The 27,704-nt window shown below is 43.1% G+C and overlaps 2 protein-coding genes and 3 long non-coding RNA genes across 5 annotated transcripts in view; 2 read left to right on the top strand and 3 right to left on the bottom strand.

Moving 5' to 3' along the window:
- Nucleotides 1-1,177: 1,177 nt before the first annotated feature.
- On the bottom strand, nt 1,178-3,408 carry LOC306942252. Its single transcript, XR_013792255.1, has 3 exons — nt 3,303-3,408; nt 2,494-2,601; nt 1,178-1,873 (listed from the first exon to the last, which is right to left on the bottom strand). It is a non-coding gene; the product is annotated as an uncharacterized lncRNA (long non-coding RNA).
- A 1,242-nt stretch (nt 3,409-4,650) lies between these two features.
- LOC306942251 lies at nt 4,651-5,720 on the bottom strand. Its single transcript, XR_013792254.1, has 3 exons — nt 5,690-5,720; nt 5,005-5,112; nt 4,651-4,672 (listed from the first exon to the last, which is right to left on the bottom strand). It is a non-coding gene; the product is annotated as an uncharacterized lncRNA (long non-coding RNA).
- Nucleotides 5,721-8,208: 2,488 nt separating this feature from the next.
- Nucleotides 8,209-11,755, top strand: LOC306941763 (ankyrin repeat and LEM domain-containing protein 2-like; the record flags this gene model as incomplete). The annotated part of the gene is given in 4 exon segments (XM_079527407.1): nt 8,209-9,408; nt 9,414-9,440; nt 9,442-10,323; nt 11,738-11,755. Coding segments are annotated over 4 exon segments (2,127 nt in total).
- Nucleotides 11,756-14,208: 2,453 nt separating this feature from the next.
- On the top strand, nt 14,209-16,413 carry LOC306942291. The gene is made up of 3 exons (XR_013792271.1): nt 14,209-14,391; nt 15,320-15,406; nt 16,299-16,413. It is a non-coding gene; the product is annotated as an uncharacterized lncRNA (long non-coding RNA).
- Nucleotides 16,414-17,201: 788 nt separating this feature from the next.
- Nucleotides 17,202-27,704, bottom strand: part of mthfd1b (methylenetetrahydrofolate dehydrogenase (NADP+ dependent) 1b) — a 35,018-nt gene continuing 24,515 nt past the window's right edge. Inside the window, exons 17-28 of the mRNA XM_079527918.1 lie at nt 27,374-27,450; nt 26,857-26,997; nt 25,884-25,952; nt 25,428-25,539; nt 24,902-25,041; nt 24,324-24,365; nt 23,893-23,993; nt 23,169-23,346; nt 22,691-22,798; nt 21,291-21,443; nt 19,669-19,784; nt 17,202-19,108 (exon numbers count right to left, since the gene is read on the bottom strand). Of these exons, the coding sequence (XP_079384044.1) occupies nt 19,695-19,784; nt 21,291-21,443; nt 22,691-22,798; nt 23,169-23,346; nt 23,893-23,993; nt 24,324-24,365; nt 24,902-25,041; nt 25,428-25,539; nt 25,884-25,952; nt 26,857-26,997; nt 27,374-27,450 (1,211 nt within the window). The 3' untranslated portion in view covers nt 17,202-19,108; nt 19,669-19,694. The remainder of the gene's footprint in view (nt 19,109-19,668; nt 19,785-21,290; nt 21,444-22,690; nt 22,799-23,168; nt 23,347-23,892; nt 23,994-24,323; nt 24,366-24,901; nt 25,042-25,427; nt 25,540-25,883; nt 25,953-26,856; nt 26,998-27,373; nt 27,451-27,704) is intronic.

Raw genomic sequence — 27,704 nt, 5'->3', positions numbered from 1 at the left:
CGGCTATTTTCAAATGGCCGAAATGTACAGTTCAGGTATATAGGTCTGAAGTGATTATTAGTGTATGTTTTGTAATAATCAAAATCTACAAAGTAACACACGTTTTCAAATAATTATAGTGGAGTAAAAGTACAATATTTACCTCATATTTTTAAGTCAATATTGGAAATACTACGTACTTAAGTAGCCTACAGTACTTGATTAAATGTACTTAGTTACTTTCCACCACTGGACACATATGTGTTGAACTAGAAAAGGCCTCACATTCCACTGGATGTTATTCACTATAGCCATAATATAATAATTATGAATCAGTTCTTACCTGTAGATATAGTCCCAATCAGAAATGCCAGAGCTCCACACAGCTTCATTGTGCAATACGTGATATATGGTAGACTAATGCACCCTGGCCTGCAGTGGCTTTACAAAGAAGGGAAGTGGATTGCTATAAACTCAAATGCAAAGTCTGAAAGATTTCGAAATTACACATGCTGAAAATAGCCGATATTTTTGGGCGTCATGCAGGAAAGAACATAAATAGCAGCCTTCTGGTTTAATCGGGTCAGCCCCATCCTGTTGAGTAACCAAATAGTTTCTGTTCCCATCTCTCTAAATGTTTTGATGATTTGAACATGGTGGACGCTATTGGAAACAAGTGTAATGCTTAATTGGGTCGTCCACTCACAGTTAACAGCCTTTGTATTGAGTTTGTGCTTGAAATGTACTGTAATTCTGCAAACTGTTAATAAATTCTTCAATCAATCAATCAATCTGAACTGGGAAATAAAAAAGCGGATGTTGACTCTCGATTGACATGCGTTGAATGTGGAGAAAATGTGAATGAAACCAATAAGCTATGAAGTAAAGTCCGTAGTGTACATTCGGAGAGTTTTATTCCTGTCCTTTCAGGAAATAGTCATATGCACACCTGATTGGCTCAGAGACGGTGCGTAGGCAGGGATCAAACGTAGTATGGACCATGTGTACGTAGCCAATAGGCATGCAGGGATCAAACGTAGAGAATATAAGATGCCTGGTCTATTCGACTAAAACGTTGCTTAAATAAAAGGGTTACTATTGTGCAAGTGCAGACGCGTGTGTGGGTCATTTTATTTTATTTTAATGTGGTTACATATATAATAAATATGACAATCATTATTCCATTAGGTTGAATCACCTTTCTGTTTATTATATATTGTGTTTATAGGAACCAGGAAGACAAGAGTCTTTCTTCTCATTGAATCAAACAAACAGAGGCAGCAAGTGAGAACAAAAGGGTTTGTTTCACTGAGACAAATTAAAGGGACACTGGAAGAAAGTGCAGTTACTGAATGTTAATAGTATTTGTAGTAGATAACAGTAGCACAATTTGAAATGTGCACCCTATGGCCAGAAAAATAATGAAGTCTGTGTTTGACTATAGGGTTTGACTGGATTGCTAAATTCCTACAATGACCATACTGCTTTGGTGCACTGCCCCTCCTTGTGGAGAGGCTGCGTGGAGCTGGAGGTGTGACTTGTAGTCCAGGAAGGAAGTGAGACTACAGTTTCACGACAATTCTTTGTCATGAAGATGGTGCCATGACTAAAATATCTAAAAACACATAAAACACACATTAAAAAACCCCAGGTAAGTGTTTCTTGTGTCCTAAACATCATTAAAATAAGATCTGGTTGCAAAATGGGTGAAGTGGACATTTTTCAGATTGTCAAATTGAGGAGAATAATACAGCAGCCGTGGACAACACCAGCAGCAGAACGGCGCTGGGACCGGCGTGTTTCATGCCCTGGTTACACAAGTCTCCCTCACAGCAAGCCATGGCACCGCCGCACGCTATGCTGGTCTGGCAGCCCTTGGTGACCATCTTATAACCTGCAGGGAAACAGACATGACAAATCAGCCCTTGGTGACCATCTTATAACCTGCAGGGAAATAGACATGAGAAATCAGCCCTTGGTGACCATGTTATAACCTGTGAAACAGACATGAGAAATCAGCCCTTGGTGACCATGTTATAACCTGTGAAACAGACATGAGAAATCAGCCCTTGGTGACCATGTTATAACCTGTGAAACAGACGGGTGAAATCAGCCCTTGGTGACCATGTTATAACCTGTGAAACAGACATGAGAAATCAGCCCTTGGAGACCATGTTATAACCTGTGAAACAGACATGAGAAACACTGACCTAAAGAAATGATTGGTACACATGTAAGGCTTCTGGATACTTGCAGGGGTGGGAGAATATTGCAATGTAGAAACACTCCATTTTAAAAGTCTGGTAATCAAAATTATAAAGATATCAAGATATAAAGTAACAAAAATAAGTACTCATTATGCAGAATGTCCCATTTCACAAGTTTCACAGGTGTCTGAAATGTATAAAAGGGTCTTTTGAAAATAGCAGATATACAAGATGTGTTGTGAGCTTGTAGATCGGCTATTTTCAAATATGTTTTGTACCACTATATGTTTTTGTATAATGCTCTTACCATCAAATCTTAAGGAGAAACAGCGGTTGAAGATGACGAGACATGATTTGGTGTCCGTGCACGAACGGGGTTCAGCCGCAGTGCACGTGAAGCATCTTAACCCATGAACTATAGGGAGACAGTACCGTCTGTTACACACATGCAGTGGTGGAAAAGGTACTCGTCTTTTTTTACTTAAGTAAAAGTATAAATATTGCATTGTAGAAATACTCTGTCACAAGTAAAAGTCCGGCATTAAAAATATACTTGAGTAAAAGTACTAAAGTATTGGCATTATTAAAGTACAAAAAGTAAAAGTACTCGTTATGCAGTTTTCAAAGGTTTAAAAAAATGTAAAATAGCTGATATAAAAGCTTGTAGATCGGCTATTTTCAAATGGCCGAAATGTACAGTTCAGGTATATAGGTCTGAAGTGATTATTAGTGTATGTTTTGTAATAATCAAAATCTACAAAGTAACACACGTTTTCAAATAATTATAGTGGAGTAAAAGTACAATATTTACCTCATATTTTTAAGTCAATATTGGAAATACTCCAGTAAAGTAAAAGTACCTCAAATCGTACTTAAGTAGCCTACAGTACTTGATTAAATGTACTTAGTTACTTTCAATTGGGTCGTCCACTCACAGTTAACAGCCTTTGTATTGAGTTTGTGCTTGAAATGTACTGTAATTCTGCAAACTGTTAATACATTTTTCAATCAATCAATCAATCCACCACTGGACACATGTGTTGAACTAGAAAAGGCCTCACATTCCACTGGATGTTATTCACTATAGCCATATAATAATTATGAATCATTTCTTACCTGCAGATAGAGTCCCAATCAGAAATGCCAGAGCTCCACACAGCTTCATTGTGCAATACGTGATATATGGTAGACTAATGCACCCTGGCCTGCAGTGGCTTTACAAAGAAGGGAAGTGGTTTGTGGGTTGCTATAAACTCAAATGCAAACTCTGAAAGATTTCGAAATTACACATGCTGAAAATAGCCGATATGCTGACTCTCGATTGACATGCGTTGAATGTGGAGAAAATGTGAATGAAACCAATAAGCTATGAGATAAAGTCCGTAGTGTACATTCGGAGAGTTTTATTCCTGTCCTGTCAGGAAATAGTCATATGCACGATTGGCTCAGAGACGGTGCGTAGGCAGGGATCAAACGTAGTATGGACCATGTGTACGTAGCCAATAGGCATGCAGGGATCAAACGTAGAGAATATAAGATGCCTGGTCTATTCGACTAAAACGTTGCTTAAATAAAAGGGTTACTATTGTGCAAGTGCAGAACTGCAGACGCGTGTGTGGGTCATTTTATTTTATTTTAATGTGGTTACATATATAATATAAATATGACAATCATTATTCCATTAGGTTGAATCACCTTTCTGTTTATTATATATTGTGTTTATAGGAACCAGGAAGACAAGAGTCTTTCTTCTCATTGAATCAAACAAACAGAGGCAGCAAGTGAGAACAAAAGGGTTTGTTTCACTGAGACAAATTAAAAGGACACTGGAAGAAAGTGCAGTTACTGAATGTTAATAGTATTTGTAGTAGATAACAGTAGCACAATTTGAAATGTGCACCCTATGGCCAGAAAAATAATGAAGTGAAGTTGACCATACTGCTTTGGTGCACTGCCCCTCCTTGTGGAGAGGCTGCGTGGAGGTGTGACTTGTAGTCCAGGAAGGAAGTGAGACTACATTTTCACGACAATTCTTTATCATGAAGATGGTGCCATGACTAAAATATCTAAAAACACATAAAACACACATTAAAAAACCCCAGGAAAGTGTTTCTTGTGTCCTAAACATCATTCAAATAAGATCTGGTTGCAAAATGGGCGAAGTGGACATTTTGCAGATTGTCAAATTGAGGAGAATAATACAGCAGCCGTGGACAACACCAGCAGCAGAACGGCGCTGGGACCGGCGTGTTTCATGCCCTGGTTACACAAGTCTCCCTCACAGCAAGCCATGGCACCGCCGCACGCTATGCTGGTCTGGCAGCCCTTGGTGACCATGCTATAACCTGTGAAACAGACATGAGAAATCAGCCCTTGGTGACCATGCTATAACCTGTGAAACAGACGGGAGAAATCAGCCCTTGGTGACCATGTTATAACCTGTGAAACAGACATGAGAAATCAGCCCTTGGTGACCATGCTATAACCTGTGAAACAGACATGAGAAACACTGACCTAAAGAAATGATTGGTACACATGTAAGGCTTCTGGATACTTGCAGGGGTGGGAGAATATTGCAATGTAGAAACACTCCATTTTAAAAGTCTGGTAATCAAAATTATAAAGATATCAAGATATAAAGTAACAAAAATAAGTACTCATTATGCAGAATGTCCCATTTCACAAGTTTCACAGATGTCTGAAATTTATAAAAGGGTCTTTTGAAAATAGCAGATATACATGATGTGTTGTGAGCTTGTAGATCGGCTATTTTCAAATATGTTTTGTACCACTATATGTTTTTGTCTAATGCTCTTACCATCAAATCTTAAGGAGAAACAGCGGTTGAAGATGACGGGACATGATTTGGTGTCCGTGCACGAACGGGGTTCAGCCGCAGTGCACGTGAAGCATCTTAACCCATGAACTATAGGGAGACAGTACCGTCTGTTACACACATGCAGTGCTGGAAAAAGTAATTTTTTTACTTAAGTAAAAGTAAAAATACTGCATTGTAGAAATACTCTGTTACAAGTAAAAGTCCGGCATTAAAATTATACTTGAGTAAAAGTACTAAAGTATTGGCATTATTAAAGTACTAAGTACTCGTTATGCAGTTTTCAAAGGTTTAAAAAAACGTAAAATAGCCGATATAAAAGCTTGTAGATCGGCTATTTTCAAATGGCCGAAATGTACAGTTCAGGTATATAGGTCTGAAGTGATTATTAGTGTATGTTTTGTAATAATCAAAATCTACAAAGTAACACACGTTTTCAAATAATTATAGTGGAGTAAAAGTACAATATTTACCTCATATTTTTAAGTCAATATTGGAAATACTCCAGTAAAGTAAAAGTACCTCAAATCGTACTTAAGTAGCCTACAGTACTTGATTAAATGTACTTAGTTACTTTCCACCACTGGACACATGTGTTGAACTAGAAAAGGCCTCACATTCCACTGGATGTTATTCACTATAGCAATAATTATGAATCATTTCTTACCTGCAGATATAGTCCCAATCAGAAATGCCAGAGCTCCACACAGCTTCATTGTGCAATACGTGATATATGGTAGACTAATGCACCCTGGCCTGCAGTGGCTTTACAAAGAAGGGAAGTGGATTGTGGGTTGCTATAAACTCAAATGCAAACTCTGAAAGATTTCGAAATTACACATGCTGAAAATAGCCGATATGCTCACAGAGTCACAATGCGTCGCGTCTGCTATTTTCAGCATGGAGCCAAGCATACAATAACTTGTCATTTAGTTCTATTGGATCTCTTGTCCACAGTCCCTGCCAGACATTTTAGTTTTGACAAAATTGTCAAATAGTTAGTCTTAGTTTTAATCATCAAGCTTAGTTTTTATTTAGTTTTTCTGGTAGACGAAATCAACACTACTGCAGAAGTCTCAAGGCAACTTGTAGTTTCTCAATAATATGTATGCTAATTGGATTCCCAGATCACCAAAACATGGAGTTAGGCACCAAAATCACTTGTCTACTATGAATAATGAAGTAGTAATGGCCTTTTAAGGAACTGCTGGCGGTCAAGTAAAAAGATCTGACCTTTCGCATGGTCAAACTTTTAGTATAAGGACACTTAATACTATACAATAAACAGTTGAGAAACCTTTTGTTGCAATTTCTTTAGGGTCAAACTATAATAGCACCCGCCTACAATGTGTATTATGTAGTATGATTAAGTAGGGTGTTCATTTATGAGATAAAAAAAACACAAAAAGTTAAAGGAGCATTCAGTGATTTGGGTGATTTGGAAAACCCCCCGGTCTGCCCCGGTAACAAGATGTGGACATGCACACACTACAGTGGGGGGACACGCAACAGGCCAACAGCACGCACCCTAAGGCTGAGCTCACACCTTTAATGCAATTCTCGTGCTCGTTGGATGCTCGTTGGGTAGTGTCATGGCCGCCCAATGTATTTCCAATGGAGGTCACATGGTTTGACACAACATTGTGTTGTGTGAGGGGGAGGGGCGCAGTCGTGCGCCCCTCCCCCTCACACAACACAATGTTGGGTCAAACCATGTGACCTCCATTGGAAATGCATTGGGCCGCTGGGCGGCCATGACACAACACCCAACGAGCACAGAGAATTGCATGAAAGGTGTGAGCTCAGCCTAAGGCCCGCACCCGCTCGATCATGAATTCATGATTGGCGGAAGGCCCCTCTCTATCCTGATTCGATGAAGGCTGGGCCACCTAGCCAAAAACGAAACCTATGGTTTTTTGACCCCAGGGGTTAACTGGGGACAGGGAGGCACTCCTTATATGGTCAGCACACTCTTATAGTAGGGAGGATTATCACAAAAAATAAAATAAAAAAAATAAGTGATATTTGAATTAAGTGAAATCACTGAATATACCTTTAAAATATAGAGATAGGGGGATTTCTGACAGAGAGTGACGATTTAATGTAAGAATTCAGAGTCAGGAGTAAGCTTATATTATGTGGTCTTGTGGGCTAAAGAAGGTAACAGGGTATTTCATAATTATCATATGGTCTTACTCCGCCCTCTACTGGACAAATAGAATAACATCAGTTATCAATGCTTATATTTTTATGTGTGTTCCCTTCACTGGCTCCCAGTTAGAATTAGGATGATGCCCCCACCCCAAATTGCCTTCCCTTCAATGCCTTGCCTCTCTACTAATATAAGTGTGGTAACTATAGTTTCAGAGAGACATAAACTTGAATGGGAGCTGTCCCCTATTGAATTTGATTTGCACGGATGTCAGGCATGTCCATATTTGGGCATTATCGTCAGGGTTATGGCATTGACAACGTGTCATGAATTTCCAGTACATTATAGCCTACATGATGTAGGCTATAATGTCCATTTATGGGGTAATGGGCATGGTGTTATTATTGGGCATTGGGGAATTATGGGCATACTATGTGCCCACCATAGCAGACACACAACATTACTGTAACTGTATAGTAAGTAGATCATTGTCTCCGCAAGGTCTGGGGGGAGATTGTGTATAGCTCCTGTCTGTGTGTCTGTGTGTCTGTATGTCTGTGTGTCAATGTGTCTGTGTGTCTGTGTGTCTGTATGTCTGTGTGTCTGTGTGTCTATGTGTCCATGGCTAATCTTGCAAACCACTGACTGGGCCAAGTCATCCAAATGTTTCTCAAAGTTTGTCAATAATTTGGGAGGTGTGGGGTGAATATATCCATTTTGTGAATTTATAAACTCAGATTCACCGTCCTGCTGACCAACCCAAACACAAATGGAGCCTTAATGCCCAAATATGGAGCCGTGGAACTCCATATTTGGATATTGATGATATAAGATTCTCTGGCAGAGATATGCGTTCGACTTAGTACACCTTTTTCTAGCCGAGACTGAATCCTTCAGGGAGCGAACGAGGAAGAAGGAGCACATATTCTCCATTTAAAGTTCATAATATGGACCCAGTGACAGCAGGCCATACTAACGGTGACAACATGCATAGCATGGACCCAGTGACAGCAGGCCATACTAACGGTGACAACATGCATAGCATGGACCCAGTGACAGCAGGCCATGCTAACGATAGCAGCATGCAGACCATCGTTGGCAGACTACAGACCATGACAGCAGACCAGTTACAACAGTCAATTCGTGGAGCAGGGCTGAAATGTGGCCCAATAACTTCGACCACGCGAAGCACCTATGAGAGGAAGCTGGCCCAGGCCCTGGTCCAGACGGATACAGTTGTGTTTGGATCTGAGTGGGGCAACGGCCCGGCACCGCTATGCAAAGAGGAGGAGGAGGCTTACGGTAAAAGCCTGCCATTAAATCAGTCAGTGGAGAATGCTAGGGGAGAGAGCAGCAAAGCTCTGCGTGAAGGGAAGCCATTGGTTTATTATGGCGTATGCCCCCAAAGGGAGGACCAGTTAACCAACGATGAAAATGTCAATGTCTTTGTGGACAGGAAGGCGGCACTTAAAGTCATAAGAGCAATGAAAGGGGCTAGGTTCAAAGGCTTTTCAACGCGAGAGGAAGCGGAGACGTTTTCCAAAGGGATAAACACACTGAAATTGGCAACATTGCATGCAACTTTGGAGAATGCCAATGAGTTCCCCACCCCACGAAATCAGGACCTCACAAGCAAGCTGAGAATAGCTGTCGAGCAGGGCGATCAGATAGCCTTCACAAAGCTAGTGTGGGATAACCCGCGCTACCTCATAGGATCAGGTGACAACCCCACTATCGTGCACATAGGTTGCCACTATAATGTCCTACACGTAGCAGCCAAGGAGAATCAGCCTGGGATCGTCCACATGCTCTTGGACACACTGGAGGACCCCAAATTTATGAGACAAATGTATCCCGATGATCAGGAAACTATTCTTCACCAGCGCATTTGCCACATTGTAGATCTGTATCTCAACACGCCCGATAAAACAAACAACGATGGACCTCTTCACTTTGCCTGCAAGTTTGGATGCCCCGAGGTGGTCAACCTGCTGTGTTCCCATCCCATCACGGACAAAGGGCGAAGGAACAAGTACGGCCAAATGCCCTGTGATGTGATTTGTGAGAGGAACAACAACACACTAGCGATACGGAAACAAATGAAAGAATACCTTGAAGATAGATGCTATGTACATCTACTGAGGGCTACAGACAACAGTGTTCAGCCTATGTTTACATTCACATGTTCGCCAAGAAGCCAACTAAAGAAGGATGTTCACCCTCTGGATTCCGGATTGAAGGCTGTCCAGTCGATCCTATCCTGGCAGCTGAGAGCATACGTGGGACCTCTTTCTCCTTCGAAGGCAGCAGAGTTTTATAAACTATGGAGGAATCCACAGCAGAATCCAGCAGCAGAGAACCCAGCGAGGGATTTCCACGGCATACTCAAAACGGACCCCGACAGGGGAATAGAGCGTGTGGGACGGGAGATTGCAGATGCACTGGGCCACCCTTGGGCAGAATACTGGGACTTCCTGGACACGTTCGTTGACTTGTCGAATGAGGAAGGACTGAACAGGCTGGAGGACTACCTAGAGGACAATAGTGTGGCTCACCAAAACGCCAACAGGCTGGAGGACTACCTAGAGAAGGACAATAGTGTGGCTCACCAAACCACCAAGGGGATTGATCTAATAACTGATTCAACAACTACTGGCAAAAGACATGCATCATCATCCTCCACAACAGCAAGTTGCTGTGTGTCTCCGGTACACAGTTTGCCTTTACAGTTTGAGGAAGCCGACTTGCTGGATGTGTCGATGTCACTTGACGACCGAGAGGAGAAGGCAGGTGGCGCCGAAGGCCATCCGTCTACCTCTGTTGCTGTGAGTGAAAGACAAGGCCTGGATTTGTCAGACAGCCGTTTCTGGACATTATGGTCCCCCATGCTGTCCAGCCAGGAAAAGCAGGAGAACAAGAATGATGAGATGATGATGATAGATGACGAGAGCAGATCTTCAGATGAATATCTGACTGCTGTCGAGGAATTTGGTGATTACTCCCAAGAGAATGAGATGGGCTCCGTTTCGTCATATTCATCTAGCCAGTCTATGGTTGACGACAGTGAGTACACAACCCTCATACCAGAATCAAGTACAAGTCAGAAACTGTTCATTAAAGGGGACTTACCCACCAAGTTGGACAATGAGGTACTGTCTGCTGTTGAGAATATCAAGATTAATGCAGAGAGATACCCATTCATTACAAAGTGGAGGAACACTGTTCAAGCTTATCCGTCAACGCATAGACTTAGCTGGCCACGTCCCATACAAAAAGGTGGTATGGCGAGTGGCGCACTCGCCTCTCAACCACAAGGTCATGGGTTCGATCCCGGGCACCGCCAACTCAGCGTATGAGTAGCATGGCTTGTGTGTAGCAAGTTGTGCAGACAGTGGCCTTGTGGTTCGAGTGTCCGCCCTGAAACTGGGAGGTTGGGGTTTCGATCCCAGGCCTGGTCATACCAAAGACTGTAAAAATGGGACCCAATGCCTCCCTGCTTGGCACTCAATGTGGCATCAATGCGTTGGATTAGGGGTCAAATCAACTAATCAAATGATTCCCAAGCGCGGCACGGCTGCGGCTCACCGCTCCAAGAGATGGGTCAAATGCGGAGAACAAATTTCACTGCGGTAACGCGTGTGACAAATCGTACGACTTTGTACTGAGAGCTGATGGTAGGTGTGGCGCCCCACCTCAGCAATCCATCTTCCAGGGGTTCTAGTGCACTGCGAAACAGGGATAGACTCTGGCTGATACCGACAATAAGCCTCTCCTCTCCTACTTAATGGAGAAAAAAAAGACTTCACCTCTCAGAGGATCACCTCACCATGGGCATCAAGATCTATTAGCCTCTAATATACGTCCAGGCTCTGGATCCCCCAACTGATCAGGGGTGTTTGTTCGTACAATAGTATGATGCTATTTTCACACCAAACCACCCAGCCTATTTGAGTCATAATATATACTCACAGTAGAAACAACAATTACAGTATCAAACTGCGATAAAACAAGATGGAAAAGAAATAATACTTGAATAAAGAAAAATGGAAAAGAAAGAAAACAACCCCCTAAAACAGGGTAAGAAGAGAAAAGCCCTTGCACACAGTCCGATATTTGCATATGAAAAGAAATCAATGTCAACATTGTAAAACAAACACACACTTGACTTCTGACACCTTGCACACCTACTGTACTCCGTCTGATGAACGTTACCAGATGAAACCTCTTTTTTTCTGATTCCTAGTTTGTTTTTACCGACACATTAAAAATCATTCACCAATTAAAATAAATTGCAGCTGACCAAATGAGTTTACAAATGGTAAATGGTGCATTTATATAGCGCTTTTATCCAAAGCGCTTTACATATAGATTGTGCATTACATTCACACATTTTCCAAAAGGAGTATATACAGATCATGATTTCCAAACTTTCACAAAATTACATACAATATTTGTATATAACTTCTGTATCATACTGCCACCTACGTAGGTTCAGAGCCTTTAACAATTCAAAAGGTTAGGAAAAGTTATCAACAATAAGACTCCCCTCACATTTCACCCCAGGTTTACAAACACCAGTGAAACGCTTGACTTAGGATAATAGCTTACCATGGCAACAACATGACGCTCGATTATTCCTTTTTATAATTTCCTTGTTATTACCGTACATAACCTTGAAACCTTGAATGTTGCAGCCATAAAAAAGAAAGATAAACCCATTAATGTCCGGACAATTCCATTTCACAACAATGTGTTGGTTTTAAATCCGTTTTTAATTGCCTATTTGGCCGGTACTGCACTGAATACTTTTGCAGATCCTATCTGATCTTGTATGCATTTGCTAATCAGACTGTGCTGTAATATTATATTATATATTATGAAATCAATTGGAAAGTATAGGTGAAAGTTGTTCACAACCTGCTGTTGTTAGTGTAATTATCAGCCTGGATGTCAGGTGTGGCATGCCAGAAATAGAGATGAACACAAGAGTGATTTAGTCAGTGTCAAAGCAATGGAAAATATGTCTTTAATCCTCATCTGGTTTCACTGGCAGAAACACATTGCTTTACCTGTCCTGTAGGTTTCATCATTATCACTAGGTTGGGGCGTAGACTTTTAGCCATCCGGTTAATCATCACATACAACGAACAGACATACAATATTAGCTCACAGTTTAGTCACACACAGAGACACAGTTTAGTCACACACAGACACAGTTTAGTCACACACAGACACAGTTTGGTCCAACTTTCTGAAACAGGTATGAATTACTGATTCCTATACTCTACTCTACTACTTTTTTCAGGCCTGCTGGGCTACTAACAATATTGAATGATCATAAGGTATGTAATGATGCAAGATTGTCTTGCTTGGATAAATCCAGACACATACACACAATTGTACACACTCTGTACAATTCTATCGTACTGTGTAGAAGTATGCAGAAAAAAGCACTTTAAAAAAAGATTTGCAATTTACAAAAACGAGCAGTATGGGTAATAAATGGAGCAGCATACCTAGATCATGCTAATAACTTGTTTTTCAATTCGTATATGCTAATGTTTCCAGATTTGGTGAAATTTAAAACGGCACAAATCATGTTTAAAGCCTGGAAACCCGTGAATATTCAAAAACGTTTTAGAGATGGCAATTATGATTTACGAAACAAACACAATTTTAAACAGACAATAATTATTCATTCAACACTGACATTTCTTTTGCATTTCAATATATGGCATTGCACTCTGGTTCAAGTACAAAATGATGAACAGTTTAGATTTTATATTGACTATGATTTAGTTGTTTTACTTTGTGATGTCTTTTTTATTCCTACTATTATAGAGCATGTCTTTTCATTCATTACTTATATTATGATTGATTTACATTTACTGTATGAAATAAAAGGGTATTATTATTAAATAAACTTAATTTCTGTAACATATTGTTTTGTCAAGGTAAGAAGAGGGTCAGGCAATAATAAGCTTTTGCTCTGTCCCTTCTGGAACAAAAAAAATAGTTGTGCTTTGTCATTGTGTTGATGTATGCATTAGAGAACTTAGTTTTAGTTCACTAAAAACAGAAGTAGTCTACTAACCATAGAGTGTAAGAGGGGGATAGAGAGAACGCATATAGATTGTCTGAGGCAGGTAATCGACATAGGTGCTCTTAAGGTCATACCATTAGCCCAAAGAATGAGAGAGAGGCTAGACTTTACTGCATTTTGTTTACCCTGAAGAATACTGTGAAGTTGAGATGTGAATGTTAACTACCGTATGAGTTGAAATGTGTACAAAAGCAAAGCAGTACGTGTGCCTTAATTGGGAGTGATTGTGGATCATCATGGTAGCACTTTCTTATAAAGTCAGGACATTCATTTCTCCAACAGGGTTTTACGTACACTGCAGCTTGTCATCGGGGACAAGACAAAAATGAGTAAGCAAGGTGAGTCTAGATACTGTTGTCTTAAAAATGTGCAGAGGAAAAACACAGAAATCAACCAGGTGCTCAATAGAGGTAAACAAATTAATAAAATAAAAAAACAGACTGATGGTGCTTTTAGGATCTTTTCTCCACTAGTCCCTCCCTAACATTTGTTGACAAAAATTGTCAATTCATTTAGACTTAGTTGAAGTCATCATAGCTTAGTTTTTATTTAGTTTGTCTGTGAAAAAAAGGTAGTCGATTAACATTTTGTCAGTTTTAGTTGACGAAATCAACACCGTTTCATGCATTACAATTTGTCTAGAAAAAGAGGATGTGTTGATATTGAGCGAGATTACAGAATGTAATTGTTTATGTTATAATATAACAAATAGCGTTATACTAGTATATATGACAGTACTCCAACAGATCAATTATTTACTTTAACAATGGTTTTCCCTTTCTTTCTTGCTTCAAGTGAAAAAGGTAAGTCGTGTAATTAATTTGGTTTTCAACACTTCTTTATAATACTTAGAATGGGTTCTCTCAAAGGACATTTTGTTAAGTTTAGGCATGTGTTTGGTGTGTTTTAATCAATTAATCAATGTGTTTTAATCAATTAATGTATTAGTTAGTATAGTTAAGTTCAAAGTTAGGACCTGGGGAGGCCTGTTCACCACCATAGTGATTTTGAGCTAACATGCATGGCATGCACATTGCTTTTTTATAATCAGGATATAGAGAAAGACCGCAAGGATGAGGGATGTCACCCAGACTCATCTTCTGGCTCGCAAGATGTAAGACAACTGTTTGTTTTCACTGATTATTATTGCACAGTTGGAACAAGACGAGAAGTGGTTTGAATGCGACCGCTGTCTGTTTCAGCCCACAGCTGCCCCTCATATGTATTAACGCTGTCTGTTTCAGCCCACAGCTGCCCCTCATATGTATTAACGCTGTCTGTTTCAGCCCACAGCTGCCCCTCATATGTATTAACGCTGTCTGTTTCAGCCCACAGCTGCCCCTCATATGTATTAACGCTGTCTGTTTCAGCCCACAGCTGCCCCTCATATGTATTAACGCTGTCTGTTTCAGCCCACAGCTGCCCCTCATATGTATTAACGCTGTCTGTTTCAGCCCACAGCTGCCCCTCATATGTATTAACGCTGTCTGTTTCAGCCCACAGCTGCCCCTCATATGTATTAACGCTGTCTGTTTCAGCCCACAGCTGCCCCTCATATGTATTAACGCTGTCTGTTTCAGCCCACAGCTGCCCCTCATATGTATTAACGCTGTCTGTTTCAGCCCACAGCTGCCCCTCATATGTATTAACGCTGTCTGTTTCAGCCCACAGCTGCCCCTCATATGTATTAACGCTGTCTGTTTCAGCCCACAGCTGCCCCTCATATGTATTAACGCTGTCTGTTTCAGCCCACAGCTGCCCCTCATATGTATTAACGCTGTCTGTTTCAGCCCACAGCTGCCCCTCATATGTATTAACGCTGTCTGTTTCAGCCCACAGCTGCCCCTCATATGTATTAACGCTGTCTGTTTCAGCCCACAGCTGCCCCTCATATGTATTAACGCTGTCTGTTTCAGCCCACAGCTGCCCCTCATATGTATTAACGCTGTCTGTTTCAGCCCACAGCTGCCCCTCATATGTATTAACGCTGTCTGTTTCAGCCCACAGCTGCCCCTCATATGTATTAACACTGTCTGTTTCAGCCCACAGCTGCCCCTCATATGTATTTTTCTGATAAATGGGCCCACCGCTACGACATCAAAGAGGGCGGGACTTCAGGCTCTGAACACGTGAGACAAACTCTATATTTTCTGACTCACAACAAGCAGTGGTGGAAAGCTAATACTGCATGTACAATACGATACAGAGGGGGTGAAATTATGACATACAGTTAACTGCAGTCAAAAATGACCCTAGTCAAAAAACATTTTGTGTTTGAAATAGACACTAGTGCTTTCTAGGGTATGATTTGGGGCCCTAAAGATGAATACAAAATGAATATCAACATCTTTATACTGTCCAATAAATTGATAGGGAGGAGGGTGAAATTATGACAGACAGTTGCTGCTGTCAAAATATGACTCAGTCAGAAAACACTTTGTTTGAAATGGACACCAGGCACTGCACTCCCTGTGGGGGTGTGGAACGCGTGTGTCGAATTTGAAGTCGGTGGAGCGAACGTTTCTCGAGTTACGTGGATTACAGCCGTACACTGTTGTACACACGTAGAGACATGGTGCATTTATATAGATTATACAACTTGTGAAATGGGACACTGCATAATGAGAACTTTTACTTTTGTACTTTAAGTACATTTTGATACCAATCCTCAAGTACATTTTGATTACCGGACCTTTACTTGTAACAGCGTAGTTCTATATTAAAGTATTACTACTTTTACTTTAGGTTAAAAAGTTGTTGAATTATTCAGAAAACCCCAGACCAAATGACGAGGAGCCAGGAATCGAAGCAGGAACATATGGGCGCGTTCGGAAATACCGCACCAGAGCGCACTCGCCTATTAGTTTGCATTGCACAGTGCACTCAGTAGGCCATTTCCGAACACGCCCTTTATTGTCCTGGGCTAAGCCACCTCCGCTTTAATTTATAGCACCTGTACATTTTGATACATGGATTCAATCATTGATGCGGTTTGTTTGTTTGTTTGTTGCCTGTTTCCAGGGGTCTGGCAAGAAGGGAAACGGACAAGGAGGAAAGCGTAATCCAAGTCAAGATCAAGTTGGAGGCAAAATAAAATGAATCCTCAAGTGATCAGTTTCCGCTTTATGACACGCACACACACACGCTCCAGTTCGGTCTCTATCCTTTATATACTCTATGGTGTCAATAGCCAATTGTAGAAATACTCTGGAATTCAAAATGTGCTTGAGTAAAAGTGCAACAGTATTGGCATCAAATATGCAGCCTAATATGACACCTTGGGATGACACTCATGACAGTATGCTGTCATTATAAGCGGCCAGCCAGCCAGCCAGCCAGCCAGCCAGCCAGCCAGCCAGCCAGCCAGCCAGCCAGCCAGCCAGCCAGCCAGCCAGCCAGCCAGCCAGCCAGCCAGCCAGCCAGCCAGCCAGCCAGCCAGCCAGCCAGCCAGCCAGCCAGCCAGCCAGCCAGCCAGCCAGCCAGCCAGCCAGCCAGCCAGCCAGCCAGCCAGCCAGCCAGCCAGCCAGCCAGCCAGCCAGCCAGCCAGCCAGCCAGCCAGCCAGCCAGCCAGCCAGCCAGCCAGCCAGCCAGCCAGCCAGCCAGCCAGCCAGCCAGCCAGCCAGCCAGCCAGCCAGCCAGCCAGCCAGCCAGCCAGCCAGCCAGCCAGCCAGCCAGCCAGCCAGCCAGCCAGCCAGCCAGCCAGCCAGCCAGCCAGCCAGCCAGCCAGCCAGCCAGCCAGCCAGCCAGCCAGCCAGCCAGCCAGCCAGCCAGCCAGCCAGCCAGCCAGCCAGCCAGCCAGCCAGCCAGCCAGCCAGCCAGCCAGCCAGCCACACACACACACACACACACACACACACACACTGAAAATGGGGCAGGTGATGAGGGGAAATGCAAAAACAATACAGAAGGCAAAGACACCTTACATGTGCTCTACATGATCTTTATTCAGTATTTTCTAATACAAAAGCAAAAATATTATTATTTTAATTATACAGCAGTATTAATTAATCAGACATTGTTAAGACAGTGTAACAATTAGATTGCAGGACAAGGCAAGTCAGTCAGGCAGGGTCTGTTTGAATACTGTGCTTATTTCACCCATAGGACTGAGACCAGATTCTTACAAGTGTCTTCATGACAGTTTTCTGAAAAACTATATTAGTGGTTCTCAAACTATTTCATGTCAAGGACCCCAAACATTATATGTAATTTGCCACCGCCCCCCTATCTGAAAATATTTTGTGCATAACCGTTTCAGTTATAATATTTCTTATTTAACTTTTTCCACTGACACATTTTTTCATGATGACTTTTAGTTTGTGTCCGTCTGTCCTCTTCAATGGCAGTTCAAACAGATTATCACCAATACGTTACACAGTATGACTTAAAAACAAACAAACAAAACAAAAAAGGTACCTGATGCAAGAGTCCATGAAGGCCTTGATCTGTGAGAACCGTTTGGAAAATACGCATCATCTAAGTCAGTGGTTTTCAACCAGTGGTCCTTGAGGGGGTTCCAGGTGGTCTCCAACTAAATGAGGGAGAGTTGGTAACCAAATGGACCCTTATTAAATCTTAAACTTGCGTGAGAGCGTAAAATGAAACCATATGGACCAAAATGGGTCCTCTATGGTTACATTATTGTGTAGACAAGAAGTCTACACAATCTACAGTCTACACATTCTAATTAAAGACTGTAGAAGAATTGTTAGGGCCGATTCATACTCCTATTTTACCGCTGTTTCGGCGCTGTAGTGCCGAAATGATTTCGGCTCGTCAGAAATTTTCAGTAGCACCGAAGAGCCGACTTTAGGACGGTACCCAGCCCCCCCGAACCTCAAATTACGTCACATTGTAGGCTCTACAGAGCCGAACCGACTTTTATTCGGCTCTAAAATAGGAGTATGAATCGGCCCTTATTTTGATCAACGTTTGCCAACAGCAGTGAATTGTGGACAAAATCTCAGCCAACAACAACAAAATATTCTTTAGTTTTGGGTCTGCGAGGCTAAATCTCATCAAATGGTGGTCCGTGGATCAAATGCCAAATAAATAATGGACCTTGATATGGAAAAAAGGTTGAAACCCACTGATCTGTACATGAGAATCCACTACTATGGTACGAGTACTAGTAGTCATGTGAGGGCTCACAATTTCCCCCCAAAAAATAGCAGATATACAAGCTCATAAGCGTTGTGTTGTGAACCATACAACTCAACTGTCGACATGACAAGAGCGAACATAATATCAAAACGAAAATAGTTACATAAATTAACATTATAATGCCTAATTCGTGCTCCATACCGAAAATAGATCTACAAGCGCACAACCGAGCTTGCACATCGGCCATTTTATATCTTTTAAATCTCTTCAATCTATGTAAAAGCGCTTTGGATAAAAGCGCTATAAAGATGCATCGTTTCCCGGGTTGCAGACCGGCTTCGGGGCACCGCCATTGCATGTGTGCCTCTTTGAAGCGTTGCGAGCTTGTATATCGGCTATTTTGACTATTACTAAAATAGAACTTAAGAGAGGTTAACGTGCATGTCTATAAAAAGGGAATGTAAACAACTAAAAGTCTAGCAAGACGGCAGCAGCAGCAGCAGCAGTGGTGTCTGGTGGACAATCTGTCCGGTGATTAATTAATTAAGTTCCGAATTCACCCTTCTGGGCAAAGCAAACTAATTATTTACAGATGTGAGTGAAAAATGTGTGATGAAAGTAATCATGAATGGCAGGCAAAGACAAGAGGAAGTCACTTCCAGTCGTTGTGCTCCGGCCGTCACATTTGATCAGGTCTCCGTTTGGAGGGAGGGGTCGGCAGGTCATATCTGTAACACAGACACCAAGGAGTGTCAATAGCCAATTGTAGAAATACTCTGGTATTCAAAATGTGCTTGAGTAAAAGTGCAACAGTATTGGCATCAAATGTGCAGCGTAATATGACAATATGACACCTTGGGATGACAGTATGCTGTCATTATAAGCGACTGGCAGCACACGAGTAGTCTTGCGTAGCCAGACAACTATTCCACAATCTCTGAATTATATAAAGAATTATATAAAGAGTCCCGAAATCCAAGTAAGGAAGCTACCATTTCCGTTCACGAAAATATATTTTAAAATATCTTTACATTATAGTTTTGTATTTCCATTTCTGCTAAGCAACAAGCTATATATGCTTAGATTTTATATTTATTCATATCAGGATACATTTGCGCGACTGTAAAGACGAAACGGAAGTGCGGAGGAGGCTTCGCTTCGGCTTTGTCGCATACTCATGATCAGAGCTTCCGTTCTCCAGGCTGTATGACGGAAGCATTTGAAAATTGCAAGAGGCAACAGTCTGTCAACGCGAGCACAAGAGGGACATATGGATCGGCTTCCTCACCAGTTGAACAGTGCAAAGGGTCCACGTTAGAAGAGTCCGTTGACCTGCTCCGTCTCAGGGTCCAGATCTATGTCATAGAAACATGGTCTGGTGGGCAGGCCTGGGATTGTAGGCATCTAGAAGGAACACAAAGTCACACTCACAACCACAATAATAATAATGTTACGGATCACGATTAATATAACACTTTAAACCTGGCGTCGCTATCATTTCCCCAAATCAAACCCAGTTAGATTTTTTGAAACCAAGTGCTTAACACATACGGCTGACTGCAAGGCCGACTTCACTCCTGATACACAACAGGGGAAATGGGTGTGTCTAGTGGGTAACAGGACAACTCACCCCTTTTCTGTTTTCCTCCAGGAATGTTCCCCAGTGAGGGGTGGGAGAGGCTGGACGGCAGCTGGACATTGAATATCTCTAACTATAAACTTTCACGACAGCAGACAGCAGACAAGTACAAATATAATTTATGAAAAGGCTACTACAGTGAAGTCTGTTCACAGAAGTTGTTGTAGGCTATGTGGGGATTATCTGACGAGGTACCATTTGAGTGGGCAAAACCTTACATATAGGCCTAATAAATTATACTAAATTGTTTATAGGGTCAATATAAGTAAAATGATAAAGCCTTTCCATAAGAGTATCTTTTTATATTTTTCCAAAAATAATACAAACAGCCAATAGCACATTACACTGGGGAAAATACCGGGAGGAAAAACGGGCAAGCACCGGGGTGAGTTGTCCAGTATTCGTCTAGTGCCTACCGTGCCAACCAGCGGGAAGAGGAAATGGGTGTGTCTAGTGCCATACCGTGCCAACCAGCGGGAAGAGGAAATGGGTGTGTCTAGTGCCATACCGTGCCAACCAGCGGGAAGAGGAAATGGGTGTGTCTAGTGCCATACCGTGCCAACCAGCGGGAAGAGGAAATGGGTGTGTCTAGTGCCTACCGTGCCAACCAGCGGGAAGAGGAAATGGGTGTGTCTAGTGCCATACCGTGCCAACCAGCGGGAAGAGGAAATGGGTGTGTCTAGTGCCTACCGTGCCAACCAGCGGGAAGAGGAAATGGGTGTGTCTAGTGCCTACCGTGCCAACCAGCGGGAAGAGGAAATGGGTGTGTCTAGTGCCTACCGTGCCAACCAGCGGGAAGAGGAAATGGGTGTGTCTAGTGCCTACCGTGCCAACCAGCGGGAACAGGAAATGGGTGTCTAGTGCCTACCGTGCCAACCAGCGGGAAGAGGAAATGGGTGTCTAGTGTCTACCGTGCCAACCAGCAGGAAGAGGAGATGGGTGTCTAGTTCCTACCGTGCCAACCAGCGGGAACAGGAAATGGGTGTGTCTAGTGCCTACCGTGCCAACCAGCGGGAAGAGGAAATGGGTGTGTCTAGTGCCTACCGTGCCAACCAGCGGGAAGAGGAAATGGTTGTGTCTAGTGCCTACCGTGCCAACCAGCGGGAACAGGAAATGGGTGTGTCTAGTGCCTACCGTGCCAACCAGCGGGAAGAGGAAATGGGTGTGTCTAGTGCCATACCGTGCCAACCAGCGGGAACAGGAAATGGTTGTGTCTAGTGCCATACCGTGCCAACCAGCGGGAAGAGGAAATGGGTGTGTCTAGTGCCTACCGTGCCAACCAGCGGGACCAGGAAGCCGGCGCCAACGCTGGCCCTGATGTCCCTGATGGGCAGGATGAAGCCGGTGGGAACGCCCTTCTTGTCGGCCTCGTGAGAGAGCGAGAGGTGGGTCTTTGCCATGCAGATCGGCAGGTTGCTGAAGCCCTGAGGGGTGATGAGACGGGTGTTATTCACCTCCATTTATTATCTTTCATAATTTTTTAGGATCTCCACATCTACAAGGCGTATGTAAATATGCCAACAAACGATGGTTTCAGTAACTTAGACGAGTGGTAATTAATTATGTTTGTGCCCATGGTACACTAAAGGTCAAGTCTAACTGTCAAGTTACATACGTATTACGTATTCATATCTGCAAAATAGTCTCTGGTGTTATCAGGTGTTATCACTTTTATCAATATCTAAATGTTTATTATTTACTGATGCCAAATACAATAATTTGCTGAATTAAATTACTCATGAAATATGTATGAATAAAAATTATTCAAGAATTGCTCGATTACATCAAAGCAGCAACAACCGCCATTTGAACCAGACACGTCACAAATTTAGAGCCCAAGTTAAAAAGAAAGAGGTGCACGCACGGACAATGAAAGCTAAATTGCGTTTTAAACAGTAAATATATACACACCTTTTTGTTTGGTCGAATACATTGCAATGATACTGTGTGGGCGGCACACCTTTTGTGAACCGCTGACTGACTGACTTAAATTGAGGTTGGAAAATTCCAAACGTCACTTTAATTCTGTTCATACAAAGCGTCAAAGAGTCAAATCAATGATTAAGGTTTGACACAGTATGGTTAGAAACCAGTTAGACAACACATAGTCATACATCTTGACAAAAGCTTTTAAGCAGCCAGTTATAACAGGTTTGACAAGACAATTTGGCCACTCAAGTGTCCTTGTATTTGTCGCTGAATACATGTGTTCACAGATGCTACAGGTATGTGCATTATTTAGATGGATGCATGCCATCTGCTTGTCCACAGATGCAAAATACGTCAAAAGCACTGAATCGTTTTTTTCTTACCACTCAACATTTGTTTGATCACTCATCCTGTTGCTGGCTTTCGGCTTTCATCCTGCAGTAAGTGGTCTTTGGAACCAAACCTTCTCGAGCCATTTGGACCACAGACAGCTCTGTAGCCAGCCTACTACAAGTACACCCCCTGGACATGACACCAGTATGCCGCAGGGACTTACCCCCCAAACCAGCACTTGTGGAGCCAAGCAGGGAGGCCATCATACTAGTCTTTGGTATGACTCGACCAGGGATTGAACCCCGACCTCCCAGTCTCACGGCGGACACCCTCTAACCACTAATAAGAGCGTCCTCGAATAAATAGTAACTCACGACTGTGCACACGTACAGTAAGCAGCGGTACAGACCTGTCTGGTGTAGCGCTCCACCTTCTCTTGGGCCGCTGGCAGCAGCTCGATGTCGTCAGCTCCATAGATCTTCTGGGCAATGACTCGAATCTTGTCGGCGATGGGCAGCTAACGGAGAATCACAAACACAAGTCAAGGGATGAAAACTATCGATCGCTTGAAAAGATTAAAGCGAGTGACAGAAAATGTAACAACAAATCATTATGGGTGGTGTGACAGAGAGTGAGAGATCATGGCTGAGAATGTAATGCATCGGTAGGAGAGAGAAATGAACCTGACTCCGCCAGATGGGGCAGCAGAGAGTACACTGGGTTCTCCCCTCCTGCTCCCATCTGGGAACTCTCAGGCAGACTTGATGCTCCGAGTCCGAACCCAGTGTACTCTCTGCTGCCCCATCTGGCGGAGTCAGGTTAGAGAGAAATATGACGCCGGGCAGAAAATAACCCGGGCGTCACTGTAAACCTGACTGAGAACTTACCTCCACGTCATAGAGGAACCTAAAGTTATTGGGGGCCTGGGCGGCCCTCTCGACGGCCTCCCCCAGAGCCACTGCACCGTTTCCACCATCGGCCCAGTGGGAGGCCCGCACGGCATCGAAGGCCCCGGCAGACTTGGCCACGCGGCAGATCAGGTCCAGCTCCGATTCCGTGTCGGTCCTGGTTCAACCCCCCCCCCAAAAAAAAGTTGTCAAAAAGGTCAGGAGGAATAAAAAGAGCACGGCATCAAATCAAATTTGAGTTATTTTCTCTACGCGCAACGTACATGAGGCATCACCCGCAGTGGTGGAAAGTATCCAAGTAAATTTAAAGTACTGTACTTACAATTTTGAGGTATTTTACTTGAGTATTTCCGATTTCCAATACTTTTACTCCACTACATTTATTTGAAAACTTTAGTTACTATTTACTTTAATTACCAATCTACAAGCTCACAATGCGACGCATCTGCTATTTTCAAAAGTTTGTATACATTTGAAATGGGACATTTCTGCATAATGAGTACTTTTGGTACTTTAAGTACATTTTGAAGCCAATACTTATGTACTTTTACTCAAGTAAATGTCGTATTCCGGACTTTTCCTTGTAACAGAGTATTTACATGTTGCAGTATTGACACTTTCAGTTAAGTAAAAAGTACTTTTTCCACCACCGTGCGTCACCCGACCACAACTGGCATGCGCACACACACACACACACACTTACTTGAAAGCATTGACTGCAACCACGACGGGCACGCCGAAGTGCTTGGCATTCTCTATCTGCTTGTTCATGTTACTGCATCCCTTCTCCAGTAGCTCCAGGTTCTGCACGCACACACACACACACACACACACACACACACACACACACACACACACACACACACACACACACACACACACACACACACACACACACACACACACACACACACACACACACACACACACACACACACACACACACACACACACACACACACACACACACACACACACACACACACACACACACACACACACACACGAGACTGAGGTGACCGAAGAGATAAAGCCTCAACATCTTCCCCCATGCTCTTTCAGGGGGAAAGTATGACATTTAAGTCAAGGAGAAAATAGCTATGGATGATGATGACGACGAAGATGATGTATTACCTCCTCCACGTATTCTTTGGGCAGTGGCATCCCAGCAGTGACCTAAAAAAGCAATTAAAAAACAACAAAATAGTCAATTCGCCGAGATCACTCGGACTTAGACTTTTACTAAATCTGTGATGGAGGACATTCCTCCAGTTTAACCCATTTTGGGCGGGAATCCCTTTTGGTGTTAGCATCATGTTATGCTTTAGCTATTGAAAAATAGCAGATATACAAGCTCATAGCGCGCCACCGAGTGGCGCGCTACGAGCTTGTAGGTCTGCTATTTCTGAAAAATCGAAGAACGACTGACATAGAAACATAGCTTTTTCAGAAAACTGTCAGGATGTAGAAGACATTTTTAGAATCTGATCTCAGGTCAAAATGGGTTAATGTTTTGTGTTTTTTGGGCCGCACAGTGGGCTCTCGGATGGTGCAGGGGGTAAAGTACCTGCCTGACATGGTGGTATTAGGAAACATTGCAGTGTACATTATTTTGAAAGTATAGCTGTCAAACGCAGTCACGCCGAACGTGTATGTATGCATTTTAGACATTTCAGACAAGTAGACAGAGAGAACTCTCTACATAAACCTACAAGAGGTCCACCTCCGTGCATCTTCAAGGCTCGGACGGTAGCCACCAGAACCACCACATGGGGCCTCAAGCCCGAGTAACGGCACTTGATGTTGAAGAACTTTTCCATTCCGATGTCGGCACCAAAACCAGCCTCGGTCACTGTGGGACAATAAAGGACATAATCAAAAAAGGCACAGCGAGTGATTTTTACCAGAAACCTTTGCAGAATATTTAACCTAATTTCCAGGCCTATATAACAATCATTCAGCACAATAATGAGTCTCTTACTTCTATGTGTAATGCCCAAAGACAAGCAGTGTAGCAAAAATAAAGCATAGAATATAGAATGGTATAATTGAATTCCATTCCAACTTTTTCACTACAACACCTATATGGTCATAGGATCATGCTGTAGTATGTTGTGAGCTTGTAGATCTGTTCTTTTTGTCACGTCCGGCACATGATAGGCTGCAATCGCACAGGCTTTGACAGGACAGGAAAATGTTTTTCACCTACATACATGTCTTCCTCTCTGTTCCACTCACCTACAAAGCCCTCGGGTCCAACCAGCTTCAACGCAATCATATCAGCCAGGATGGAGGAGTTTCCGTGGGCGATGTTGGCAAAGGGTCCGGCGTGGACGAACACGGGGGTTCCCTGTGGACACAGACAGACAGACAGCTCAGTAAATGCAACGGCAGACAGAGCACACATAACCACACACTGAAATCCATTTGGAAAGGTTCCAGTGAAAACTCTTGCTGGTGATGCCCAACACTTCAAAATGATTGGTTGACTGGATGCAAGCCAATGAGCCACTGGAAGCCAGCCGGTCTCTTCGCAAAGAGATGCTGGATTAGTTTTGGAAAGAAAAAATGGGAGAAAAAAAGGAAGGCATGCATATGATGGCCAGGGACCACCTGCACCGGTTGAAACCCCTTGATCTAGGCCCTTTTACAGTACAATTCATACTTTATGATGGCGCTGCATGTTTCACCCACCTCCAACGTCTGCATCAGGTTGGGCTTGATGGCATCTCTCATCAGGACGGTCAGAGCACCACACACACCCTGGAGAGACAAGAAGAATGTAGTATTTCAGCACTAAACAAGTATGATGAACAAAGATATAATGTTTAGACGCTACTGTGTAAGAATAGATGGTTCCAGAACACTCAGGGTTCAAGGTTTTTCTTGATAAATGCATTTTATATATGTGATGTATTCCCATACTTTTGTTCCTGCCTAATGTAAGTCGCTCTGGATTAAGAGCGTCTGCTAAATGCCTAAATTGTAAATTGTAAAGGTTGTACTTTATTGTTAACATCTTGTGTACAGTCAGGTACATAAGAGTAAAACTTATTTTGGTTTGGCTTCCTGGTCCCATAGCTTATGTTATGTTATTTTGCATGGCTGTGTGTGTTGTTGAACACATACTGTACACAGATTAATGTCGGGAAAGTTACACGACTCACCCACCCACCCACCCAGGTGAGGGCAATAATACTAATCATCGTAGTCTTACCGTGCATTACATTAAAACTCCTGTCGGACGGTCGTAAGTTGATTGAGTTGGATACCGTTTCTCCCTCTAACATTTCCTCCTATTTCTAGTTTATTGAAATAATGTCACGCACGTTTCTCAGTGCATAGCAGCCTTGATGACTAGATGTAGAACACATCTTGAAGCTCTTGCTACTGAAAGGATCGATTATTTATATGGAGAAATTCCACCATTTACCATGCTTGCCCAGACCTCGGTGTGGCAGAGTGGAGTGGGTGGGGCTTAGCGAAGGGTCCATTCATCACTACTTTGACTTACGGTATTCCCATTAGGCTGCTGTTTCGAGGTACCTCCAGTTGGTACATCTTTTTTAAACAATACCAATAATGTATCCTGTGTGTGTATATACTGTAAATACATTTTGGGGGTCCCCGGACACCGCTGCCCTAGAGGAAACTACAGGCCACTGACCAGGTCCTCGGTGGTGACGGGCACCCCGGCGCGGCTCGTGGCCACCACCATCTTGGCCAGGCGCAGGCGCATGTCCGCCAGGCTGCTGGTCAGCGCCAACACTGCCATGATCTCACTGGCCACCGTGATGTCAAACTGGGCCTGCATGGGGGACAGAGAGACGTTTCACATCCATCAGTGAGCATCAGTGTGTCCTGCTGGAGACAAAGAGGGGACATTCAGTAGGATGCCGGGAATACAAGAGCGCGCTCGCCCCGGGTAAAATCCGGCGACCTTGGAACAGTCGCCACCAGGTATTCAGTAAAACTATGCCTAAACCTAACCTTATTCCTAAACTCAACTGGCAGTAAAGCTATGCCCAAAACTAACCTATTTCGGCACGTCATCATTACAGACGAAGACAGCAGATCTTCCATCTTCGCCATCAGTCATAAGATTGAGTATATACTGTAGGTCTCAAGTGGTTAAAGTACATAGATTAAAGTTCATACTGTAGGTCTCAAGTGGCCATGCTCACCTCTCTAGTCTGTCCCTTCTCAGTGGGTGACTGGCCAATAGTGATCTTCCTCAGGAAACGGTCATTGGTGTCCAGCACTGGAATGTCACACAAAAGACAGTACACATTTTACCACATGAACCCTAGCGTCTTACAGTTGGAGGCCATCGATATTGTCCTTTTCTTTTTGCTGAGGTTTGCGTGATCTGCGCAAAAGGACAGTTAACCCATTTTGGGCGGGAACCCCTTTTGGTGTTTTAAACATTATGTTATAATTTAGCTATTGAAAAATAGCAGATCTACAAGCTCATAGCGCGCCACCGAGTGGCGCGCTACGAGCTTGTAGGTCTGC

The sequence above is a fragment of the Electrona antarctica genome, assembly GCF_951216825.1.
Source record: "Electrona antarctica genome assembly, chromosome: 18".
NCBI classification, from domain to species: Eukaryota; Metazoa; Chordata; class Actinopteri; order Myctophiformes; family Myctophidae; genus Electrona; species Electrona antarctica.
This window is presented reverse-complemented; position numbering and strand designations above follow the sequence as displayed.